At 44.7% G+C, this 11,539-nt stretch overlaps 1 protein-coding gene and 1 pseudogene across 2 annotated transcripts in view; both read right to left on the bottom strand.

Annotated features, from left to right (window-relative positions):
* Positions 1 to 11,539, bottom strand: part of CDH13 (cadherin 13) — a 1,001,991-nt gene that overhangs the window by 6,931 nt on the left and 983,521 nt on the right. For both annotated transcript variants that reach the window (XM_072819439.1, XM_072819441.1), the window contains 2 exons: positions 10,211 to 10,444; positions 6,322 to 6,540 (listed from right to left, as the gene is read on the bottom strand). In XM_072819439.1, the coding sequence (XP_072675540.1) occupies positions 6,322 to 6,540; positions 10,211 to 10,444 (453 nt within the window). The remainder of the gene's footprint in view (positions 1 to 6,321; positions 6,541 to 10,210; positions 10,445 to 11,539) is intronic.
* Positions 2,403 to 3,706, bottom strand: LOC140624249 (H/ACA ribonucleoprotein complex subunit DKC1 pseudogene; annotated as a pseudogene).

Raw genomic sequence — 11,539 nt, 5'->3', positions numbered from 1 at the left:
CACCCCCACCTCGCTTTCTTGTTTAGGCCCATTTCTGTGCAGCTTCTTATCAATGTCATGTTAATAACTACACAGGTGGATTGGCCACTTTGAGTTCTGCTCTTAGGAAAGAGTGTCTGAGCCCTGGGATACCCACAGTTGCTTATTCCTGCTAGCTCAAACGCAATTTCTCACGTGTCTTATTAGGTTCCTTGCTTGTTAGGAACAACCTCTGTGGCTAGGTATATAATAAAACAAGAACCATTATATGTGGCAGGCTCTAATGTTCAAACAAACAATGTTAAATAATCTTATACCTTTTTATATAGGGACTGATGGAAGTTCTTTCTGAAGTCAAGCAGGTGAGTGTTAATATCTGTTCTTAGCTCTTTTTTTGGGCTCAAACTACCTGTCTTGTGGTGAAAACATTGGAGGGTTAACCAAGTACCTTTCCAGTTGTGCCCAGAGGTTCAGAGCTCCTCTATGAGGATGATTTTGACGTTACCTACAGGTGGCCTACAGTGGGATAGCTGTGTGCTGCCAGCTAGGATGGCTCCTTTTGTGAGAACAAAAAACCCATGTGACATCTCAACCATAGGATGCTTGCATCTGCTTTTCTCAACAGCACTATTTTGAAAATAAAATAAACACAAGTTCTTTAGGAGTTACTGGGTGATTTTGCCCTGGATGAGTTGTGATCCTGGTAGTCAGCTGTGAGAGAGAAGTGGGCAATCTTTGGGATCTGCTCACTACTGGCCTATGTAGGCCATAGGTCTCCAGAGTAAGGGGCACAAGGGAATCCCTGGTTGATAAGAGGGAAATACTTCCACATTGTTTATATCTCCTTTAATCTACACAAATAGGTTAAGTCTTACTGATATTTAATATATGGGTTGATAGTAGCAGACATACATCTTATTATTAAAAATGCTGTGTAAATAACACAAACACTGGGCCTGTGTGCTGCAGGCCACTGTCACCTGGGATGTTGGTTCCATAGTTAGGAATCTGTATTTCAACAAGCGAGGTAGGAAGTCTCCCTATTTTATTATTATTATGATTATTATTTTTTACCTTAAAAACAAATAAATTTTCATTAGTAAAAGTTACAACCTTCTCCCAGCAGTGGGGAGGACTAATTGCATCCTTTGAAAGTAAAGGAGCATGAAAAGAGGAAAATACAGAGCAGTTTTTTAGCTTGTGTCACAAACATAAGTAGGAGGGGGGGATTCAGGTGCATGAGGCTGTACATGCAGGCTCTGAAGGAGCACACAAAGGACCACTAAGCCAGAGGGGGGCTGGAAATAGCCCACAAGATGGCCTGCAGGTGGCAGGGAAATATGGGGTGCCAGGTGGCTTTGACACCAGAACACACCACTGTCCTCGGACAAGGGAGAAAAGATTTATTCCCCCCCCCCCGCGCCCCCCCCCGCAGTGAACAATGTGGTTCAGATCTATTATTTGCTCCATATCATTTCACTGAGCCATGTTTAGAAAATTTTTAAATGGGTTGTTGCAATCCAAGAGAGGGTGATGATGTTAAAACAGCCATCGACAAATAGCCGCAGAGGGTTCCTAGGCTGTGCTGGGTTTGCAGGAGAGGATTCTCAGCTCTCTCAAGCAGAGCAGGGGTGTATTGAACCTGCCTCCTTCACCCTTATCCTTAAAACAGGATGGGGTGGGATGAGCACACCAGGTCACATCAGGTCGTTCTCAGGTGGCAGCTAAAATGTGCTGGACCTCTCTACCCTTCCTGGGACCTGTGTTCAGTTTCCTCAAGAACAAAAGGAATTGTGTTTTCTCAGTAAGGTTTTAATTTCTCCTCCCAACTTGACACAGTGCTTAATGTGGTGTCCATGATTCAGAAACCCTTCCATTTTATTTCCTTCTTCTTCTTCCTTTTTAGTGGTGTCACTGTCTCCATTGCCTGGATCACCCAACTCTCTAGAACAGCTCTGGCCTTCTTATCCTTCTTCTTCTTTTCCTTCTTGAGGTTTTGTCACTTTCACTCTTGCTTCCACTTTGGGGCTTTTACCACTTTGGCCACTCCCTGTGGGGCTCGTACTGCTTCAGCCCCCCTACTCCCCTTTTAAAGATTTATTTATTTATTTGAAAGAGAGAGAGAGAGAGAGAGAGAGAGAGAGAGAATATGCATGTGTGTGAGCCAGGGGAGGGAGGGAGGGAGAAAGGGAGCAAGGGAGAGAGGGAGGGAGGGAGGGAGAAAGGAGCAAGGGAGAGAGGGAGGGAGGGAGGAAGAGAGAGAGAGAGAGAGAGAGAGAGAGAGAGAGAAGCAGACTCCTTTCTGAGCACAGAGTCAGACGTAGGGTCTGATCTCACAACCCCAAGATCATGATCTGAGCCAGACCCTCAACCAACTAAGCCACCCAGGCCTGCCTCTCTTTGCAGGCACTCTAGTGCACATATTCCTTTTTTTAAAAAATAAATTTATTTTTATTAGTGTTCAATTTGCCAACATACAGAATAACACCCAGTGCTCATCCTGTCAAGTGCCCCCCTAGTGCACATATTCCTGATCCAGGTGGGAGGTGTGCTGTCTGACGGCTTGCCATGCCTATCCTGAAGGCCCTGCTTGATCATCAGCCTCTTGCCTTTGGACCTAAACCCCACTTCTGAGGGTAAGTGTCTTGCTCCGTGATTACTCTCTTGATCTTGGCTACTGTACCATGATCATAGGCAGAGATCATTGCTGTGGTCATTAATGCAACAGCCACACAGATTGCTTCCCCTTTGGTGGTGATGACCACCATCTCCTGAATGACTCTGATGCCATCCTCAAATTGGAGAATGCCTGGAAGCATGATCTTTGTCCCATAGCAGATTGTGCTCACTGCACTATCTTTTGTCACTAGCCACTGATGAGAAGTCAGTAGCTTTTCTCAAGGGTGAACAACTTGCCGCAGGTGACTCTCATCCTTGTGGTTGTCATACAGCCACTGGCATCAGGCACATCATGCATTGCCCCAGATGGTCCTTCCCACTCATCATGCCAGAAGGAACCCTCCAAAGTTCCTGCATCTGACCACCAACTCTTGATAACAAACCAAGGTGCACACACAGTGTCTGAACATAGGTACCAGCCTCACGACTCACTCAAAAGATTCCTAGTCTTCTTTTGATCATCTTGCTCTTGTATATGGTCTGCACTTGGAGTGGCCTCTTTCCTGCAGCATTATGTGGGGTTTTCTGGAATAAGGCATCTGTCAGAGTTCCTAGGGCCCCACAACATTGAGTGCCTCCTTCAGGAGCACTGTGTAGCTGGACAATTCCCACATACTCTTTGTCTGCCTCTCTGGGCATTTCATCAAGTGAGTGGCTCATTCTTTGTACATGATTAGCCATCACCTTGGAATCCAGAATACCACTGTGTCCTGTCTTCTCTACTCGAAGTATCCGTCGGATCCAGGCTACCATCTCATGGGGAGAGGGGTTGGAGGGCTTGTCAAGATGAGTGGAACCTGTCCCAGTATTGCCCCCAATCTCCCAATATCCCACTTCAGAGGATTTGAACCACAAGGTGTGTCATGGTTACATTCAGCTTAGCACAATCCTTGAGCAACAGGGGCCCCTGAGATGTGTCCAAGTGAGCCACCTTGGACTCAGGCTTGAGAAGAAATTCTTCAGCGTGTTGAATTTATGCTATGTCTTCTTTCAGGAATGACTTCTACTCTTGATTCTTCAGCAGAATAAATACATCCTCATCCACCATGTTCAGGAAGTCTCTATTTTTTTTTTAATTTTTATTTATTTATGATAGTCACAGAGAGAGAGAGAGAGAGAGGCAGAGACACAGGCAGAGGGAGAAGCAGGCTCCAGGCACCGGGAGCCCGATGTGGGATTCGATCCCGAGTCTCCAGGATCGCGCCCTGGGCCAAAGGCAGGCGCTAAACCGCTGCGCCACCCAGGGATCCCCAGGAAGTCTCTATTTTAAAAAGCTCACTGGCAGTCCAGAACAGCTGAGAAGTGAGCAGCATCCTGCAGAGCCTTGGTTCTTCAAAGCAATGCCATCAAGAGTCAGGCTTTGATGTTGTGCAACTGGGTATATGGTGATGTGTGAGTGTCACTCCATTATCTCCTCTCTCTCTGCGCATTTATGCATGTGCATGTGCGCACACACACACACACACACACACCTGGACACATGCACCACACAACACTTTCTTCTTTGCAATCATGCAGGAGGTAGTGCCCTCTAGTTTACATAGGCTATGTTCTGTGTGAGCTCCAATGACTCCTAGAAACCAGACCCTGTGTGGAGCTTGCCGTCTGCCAAGCACTGACTTGAGAAGCTGGTGGAAAACAGATTCCAGATGTTTACTGCTAGCATTGATCATAGAAGGGCACTGTAAATAATCCTAATGCTCCTGCTCATTGGGGGAATACATTGCATGGTGTTCATGTGACAGATACTCTAGCAGTTTGAAAGAATGAACTGGAGCAGGGGTAACCTATGGTTGTTGGGCCAGAGTGTGTCTGTGCGGCTCTTGAGCTGAGAATGGTTTCACTCTTTTAGAGTGGTAGAAAACAAGAGACAGAAACAACAACAAAAAGGAATATGTGACAAAGCTGATGTGGTCCACAGATCCCAGAATATTTGCTGCCCAGCACTTTAGGGGAAAAGTTAGCCAACCCTCCAGACTAGAATAACATAGAGGGATCTTGGAAGTGTAATGTGGGGAGGACGAAAGGCAAGTTACAGGACATAATGCTCAGTATAACAGGAATTACAGAAGTTTTGTAAACTGCACAAAATATAACTATAAGTGTGTGTGTGTGTGTATGTGTGCACGTGTATAGTAAACATATAAAATCACACCTGGGGGCTCCTGGGGGGGTCAGCCAATTGAGTGTCTGCTTTTGGCTCAGGTCATGATCTTAGGATCTTGGGATGGAGCCCCACTTCGAGGTCCCTGCTCAAAGGGGGGAGTCTGCTTCTCCCTCTTCCTGTTTCTCCCCCTGCTTGTTTCTCTCTCTCTCTTTCTCAAATAAGTAAGAATCTTTAAAATAAAATAACATCTGGATACACTCTGAGTCATGATCGTATTTTCTCTGGGGAGAGAGAGAATAGGAAATGAAACTGGGGAAAAAACATAAGGATTTTCACTTTTATCTGTGATATTCTACTTCTTGAAGAAAAAGGAAGAAGAAAGAAAAAAGAAGAGAGAGGAATATATTTTCTTCTATCCATCCTTCTTTCGTTTCATCCATCCCTCCATCCATTCATCCTTCTATCTGTCCATCCATGTGTCCTTCCATTCATCCATCCACCCATCCTTCCATTCATCCTTCCATTTATCATCCATCTGTCCTTCCATTCCCCCCTCATCCCTCCATCCTTCTATCCCTCCATCCTTCCATCTATCCATCCCTCCATTCATCCATCCTTTTATCTGTCCATCCATTTGTCCATCCATCCATCCATCCATCCATCCATCCATCCATCCATCCATCTATCCATCCATCCAAAGAGACATTTCTCATTATAAGATGTTCCCCTTAATTCTGCCCCCAGGATTCTGGCCCAGCACAGAGCTTTATACACAGCAAATGTCTGATATTGGGCCCCACTTACCACTGTCACTAGGAAGTAATAACTTCTGTTCCTTTTTTCCTAATTATCAAATTATCAAGCTCCCGATGCATAATTATACTGATAACCTTCTTAAAATAGAAATACCCAAACCCAAGAGGATGTGATGGCATTACCTACATGTGAGTAATTGCTAAGGTTAACGTTGGGCTAGTCATATGCATAGGAAATATTAGATACACACATCTATTCATTTTATGCTCATGCATAACAATTCATTTGTTTAAAATAATGCTTCATTATATTACAGCCATTACTACCAGTCAGTGGAAAAAAAAATGTGTGAATTATGCATTTATCTCTTTTCCTATGGCCCAGCCTCCGACCAGGAATTCTCACAACTGTTCTTAAAAAAGCAGCATACCTACTTCAGCCTTGCAAAAGATTATTCCACACAATAGAGAGAGAAACAAAGCCCCAGCAGACTAGTTACCTAACGTGGCACATTCTCATTAGCCTAAATTCGGTGGCATCAGCAGGAAGCTTCTCATCACCTGATCTGTGGGCTGCAATGGATGTCTTTGCACAATTCCTCAGACTGGCTGGCAGGGGCATGTGAAGATGCCTTTCAACAGTAGTTGGAACACTTTCACATGTAACACTTTCTATTATACAGACATAAACCAAGAATGAATGCTTCCTCTGGGATGAATTGTTTTGAAAGCTATAAAAACCCAGTGGCTCTGTGAAGGTGTGTTCTGGACTCATGCATGCTCTGGAGCTGGGCTACTTACAAGCCAGAGTGAAGAGAGAGACGAGCAGGAGTGAGGTCATGCTCAAGTGCAGAGCCCCCGCCGCGTTGCAGTCAACTTTGGAGTTCTTGCAGGAGCACACTTGTACCCTGAGGTCCGTGATGTTCGTCATGGGGGGCTTCCCTGAATCTGTCACCATGATGGGCAGGTGGTAGTTTGCTTTGTTCAGGTTTTGAAGAAGGCTTACCAGGGCATGTGTATCTGTGGAGACAAAGGAGGACCTTTGTGAGTGAGGGTTAGACTTTCCCAAACAAAAGAGTGAGCTTTTGGCGACGAAAACCACACCAAATTGGCAATGCGTGTTGGTTTATAACCATGGGCACCTTTAAACTTAAATTCATTAATAGCAAATCAAAATCCAAATTTAGATTCTCAGGTGCATGAGCCCACACCTCAAGTGTCCAGCAGCCACACGTAGCAGGTGGTTGTGGCATAGGACAGTGCCAGATGGAACATTCTGCTGCCAAGGAGTCCTGTGGCTCAGGGCTGTGATAATCTATTTCAAGGGGGCCCACCCTTTTTTTTTTTTTTTTAAGATTTTACTTAGAGAGAGAGAGAGAGAGAGAGAGAGACAGCCAGGGGAGGGGAAGAGGGAGAAGGAGAAGCAGACTCCTCCTCGATAAGCAGGGGAACCGATCGTGAGGCTTGATCCCAGGACCCCGGGGTCATGACTTGAGCTGAAGGCAGATGCTTAACTGACTAAGCCACCCAGGCAACCCGGGGACCTACTTTTGTGAAGATGACCACATACTAAGAACTTCCTCCTGCGAATTTATTACCCTGATAAAACCATTTTTGCAAAGATCACATTCAACATCTAGAAAAACTGACTTAAAAACCCACTCTCACATCGTCATACTGTGCATCTTAAATATACACAATTTTTATTCATCAACTCTTCTTCAGTGAAGCTGGAAAAAAGTAAAAAAGAAAAAAAAGGAAATGATCAGCTCAGAGCAGTTTTATTCAAGAATTCAAATTCAAATAATCAAAATAAATTCTTAGACCCCCACAAACACCTCAAAACCCAAAATCACTCCCAAATCATCCACTCACTCTAAATGTAGGCAGGACCCCCATGGGGGGCAGGTTCTATAGCCTACAGCTTTATCAGTCCTCAGCCGCAGCTCTGGATCTGGGTGGGAACCGGCAGCTTCACCCCAGCAGGGCACTGAACTTTAGGCCCTTGTTTGGTGGGAGTATGTGCTGTGAGCCCAGTTTTGGGCAGTGTGCAGAAATGGTCATCCCAAACTGTCCCCTGTTTAGCCTTGGGCTATTCATTTTTCAGGAACTCAGATGACTAGGGATTTTTTTTCTTTTTTTTAGAGAGAGAGAGAGAGAGAAGGTGAGAGAGAATGTGTGAGAGCATGTGAGTGAGGGGAGGGGCAGAGAGAGAGGGAAAATCTCAAGCAGACTCTGCACAGAGCATGGAGCCCGACATGAGGTTCAACCTCACAACTCTGAGATCACCACCTGAACCCAACTGACTGAACCACCCAGGTGCCTCCCCTCACCTCCTTTTTTTTTTTTTTTTTTTGACTTTCCCCTTTCTGGGCATGAAGAGTGCTAGGTATTAAAGAAAAAAAAAGAAGGACCAGGAAAAGAACTGAGAAGACATTTATCTCCTAAATAAAACCACGAGGAAGACAGAGCAATGAGATGAAAACAGAAACAGGTGAAATGTCACCCTGACCAGAAGGAGAAGCAGCAGAAACAACCAACATGTGTAGTCACCCTACTGGGGTGGCAGGTTAATAATGCAAGAACATTCTTTCATCTCCCTCACTTGGATGAGAGACTCAAGTAAGAAAGTTCCAGAGAACTTTCTTTAAAGAACTGGTGGTTATTCCAATCTGCTAGAGCTACAAAAGCTAGCAAAGGAAGCACTAACCCCTCAAACAAGGGGAGGGCTGTTTTAATTAAAAGTAATCAGTGTAACAGAACTCATTCTTTAAAAAGCAATAAAATAGACAAACAGGCGAATGGAATCAATAACAAGAGGAAGGCACTAATAAAATGAGATATGAGATAAGGCCATTCAACACATATGAGATTTTTTAATAGAAAATTTTATGCACAATTGTACAGCACATTTTCAAGACTTAATGAAATGCGTAATTCCCAATCCCTCTCGAAAAGTCTACCGCTGGTGGATGGGGAGGGTACCCGGGCTGGGTCCATTGCAGGAGAAGTTCACTACTGGAGACAGAGTGTGCATCCACTGCATGGATTCTGGTTTTTTAATTTCTTCCAAAACAAGGTGAACTCAGTAGTGAATTCACAGTTGTCACAGGGAGGGAGGTGGGCATTAGGAATGCTGCCTCGGTCAGTATTGGTGTTTCAGTATTAGTAAGGCAGATGGGAAATGTGGGGCCAACCCACGAATTCCACCTTCCCGCATGGAAAGACTGGTAGAAAGAGACATGGCTTGCAAGTGTTCTACATGAGGGATAGGACAGATGGGCGATGATATCACAGTTGAATATCAAAGCCCTGGTTGTTGCAAAGACAAAGCTAATTTTGCTGCGTAAAGTGGAAAATGATGGGTGAGAAGCTAAGACTCTATACAGGTCATTATACCAGTGCTTCTTATTTCTTTAGTCATCTATGAGAACAAGTATACCATGGAAAATCTCTCTTTAATTGCGGGTGAGAGTCAATATCGGCACAGCTCTCTGGGAGAAGAGACAGCTGAGTCACAATACACTCGGGGAGAAGCAGAGATCCTGGCTTCTCAAGACTGAAGGTTGGGTGGGTGGAGGGTACAGAGTGTGTGGTACAGGAGGCAGAGTGTACAGTGTAGGATGTACAGTCTTAGGATGCATAGTATGGAGTGTACAGTATATAGAGTATAGGATACACAGCATAGATTGTGCAGTATAGGATGCATAGTATAGAGTGTATAGTATAGGATGTAGAGTATAGAGTGTACAGTATAGGATGCATAGCGTGGAGTGTCAGTATAGGGTGTAGAGTGTGAGGAGCCACTAGTATAGAGTGTAGTATAGGACAGAGAGTATAGGATACACAGCATAGAATGTACAGTATAGGATGCATGGCATAGAGCATATAATATAGGATGCAGAGTATGGAGTGTACGGTATGGGGTGTAGAGTATAGGATGTATAGTAGAGTGAGGATACACAGCATATATTGTGCAGTATAAGATGCATATTATATAGTATAGGATGCATAGTACGGAGTGTCCTTATAGGATGTAGAGTGTGAGTGGCCACTAGTATAGAGTGTACAGTATAGGATGGAGAGTATAGGATATACAGCATAGATTGTACAGTATAGGATGCACAGTATAAAGTGTATAGTATGGGCAGCATAGGATGGAGTGTACAGTATAGAGTATAGGATACAGCATAGAATAAACAGTATAGGATGCATATAGAGTGTATAGTATAGGATGGAGAGTACAGGAAGCATAGCATGAAGTGTCAGTATAGGGTTTAGATATAATAGGAGGCATGGTATGGAGTGTATAGTATATAGTACATAGTGTACGGTACAGAGTATACAGTGACCAGCACGGGGTGTACAGCACGGGGCACACAGTGTACCATGCACAGGATAGAAAAGATAAGAAACAAATGAGAAAACTTGGGTGTTTGCATTTATAAGGAACCTCTATGTGTTTGCACAGATTGCATTCATTTGCTAGCGGGAAAGTGGTGAGTGCTGGTAGAGGTAAAGGGTGAATCGCTCAAAGTCAACCATGTGAGGCCAGGAGGGAGCAGGAGGCAGGAGGAGGAGGAGAGGAGGGAGGAGGAGGAGGGAGGAACAGTGTGGGAGAGGACGGCAGGCCAGGGAGGCCAGGCTTCAAAGCTAGAGGAACAGCCACAGAATGTTTAACTTGACTTACTGTTGATCTTGGAGACCTTCCAGACTTTATCGGGAACAGCTTGTTTGTGGATCTCAAATTTGAAAGGGTCCGTATTTGGGTGGAGATCCTTATCTGATGCTCCCAAAATCACAACGCTGAGGTTTTTGGCATCATCACAGACTTCAGCGACTGTTGGGTAAATGAAGGGGGCATTGTCGTTCACGTCCTCCAGAGTTATCAGCAAAGTTCCGGTACCGGTAGCGGGAGGGTTGCCTACGGGGAAGGAGGGAGATGTTTAGCAGGCAGCTGGTCCCCGGCCAGAGCAATCTGCCACAGCGTTTTCCTCCAGTGCGCTGGACACCTTTATTATTGCTAACAGGTTTCAAGCAGGACGGACGGACTGGCTTACATATGTGTACAAAGTCTAGTGGTTTACTTAAAAAGGCCTTTTCTCGTATATAAAACTTTCGATTTAAATTCTTTAGCCATTACCTGTAGAATGCAAAGCTTCTAGCACACAAGCCATCCTGACACACACATTTTAGAGAATGTTATTTTTAAAAAAGCTCCTTATAAGCACACGTGTGATGCTGTTTTTCATTTAAAGAAAAAGGTGTTTCATTTCAATAAGACTCACAGTGAGTTTATTTACCTTTTTTAAAATTTATTTTTAATCGTCTATACAGTAGAGGTTTTCTTTTGGGACAAACCACTCATTAACAGTCCCCCCCCCCTTTTTTTTCATTAACAGTTCCTAATATCTGTGAGAAAAGTTAGATCCCAATTTGCAGGCCACAAATTGCAAGCATGCAGATTTGCCCTATTCCAAAAAGGATTTGGCTCACCTCTAAAACATGGTACTCTAATTTTGTGTCCTAACCTAGGGTCTGGCTCCATTTTATTTTCCCTATCCTCATGTGCACTTCCAAGCCCAATCTTATTTCACCTCGTACTATGTTTATTTCTTGAAATGCTCATCAAGTTTAAAATTGTGTTCTGAATCACACGGGGGTTCGAAGGCTAGTGAGTATTTGAGCCCAGGGTGATATGCCAAGTGCAAGGCAAGGCAAGGTCGCTCTCACAGATTCTGCTGGTGAAGACATGGTGAGTCCTTTTTAGATTCAGGCTGGTTATTCCATCCTTACCTAGGCAATAAAAGGGCAAACAGGCAGAGACAGCTCTTGGGCAGGTGACACTCAGCACAAAGGGCCAGGTGACTGCAGCCCTGTTGCTGAGGAGCCACTTTGAGGCTGCTTCCCTCAGCACTTGGGGAGCTTGCAGCGGTACCCTCACAGGGGTGGGCGGGAAGCATCATCACACATCTGCCCAGAAGGATATGAGAACCTGTCCAGTGACAGCCTCCTGGGG

This window comes from Canis lupus, chromosome 3 (assembly GCF_048164855.1).
Source record: "Canis lupus baileyi chromosome 3, mCanLup2.hap1, whole genome shotgun sequence".
Lineage (NCBI taxonomy): Eukaryota > Metazoa > Chordata > Mammalia > Carnivora > Canidae > Canis > Canis lupus.
Note: the sequence above shows the minus strand (reverse complement) of the source record. Positions and strands in the feature narration are given on the sequence as shown.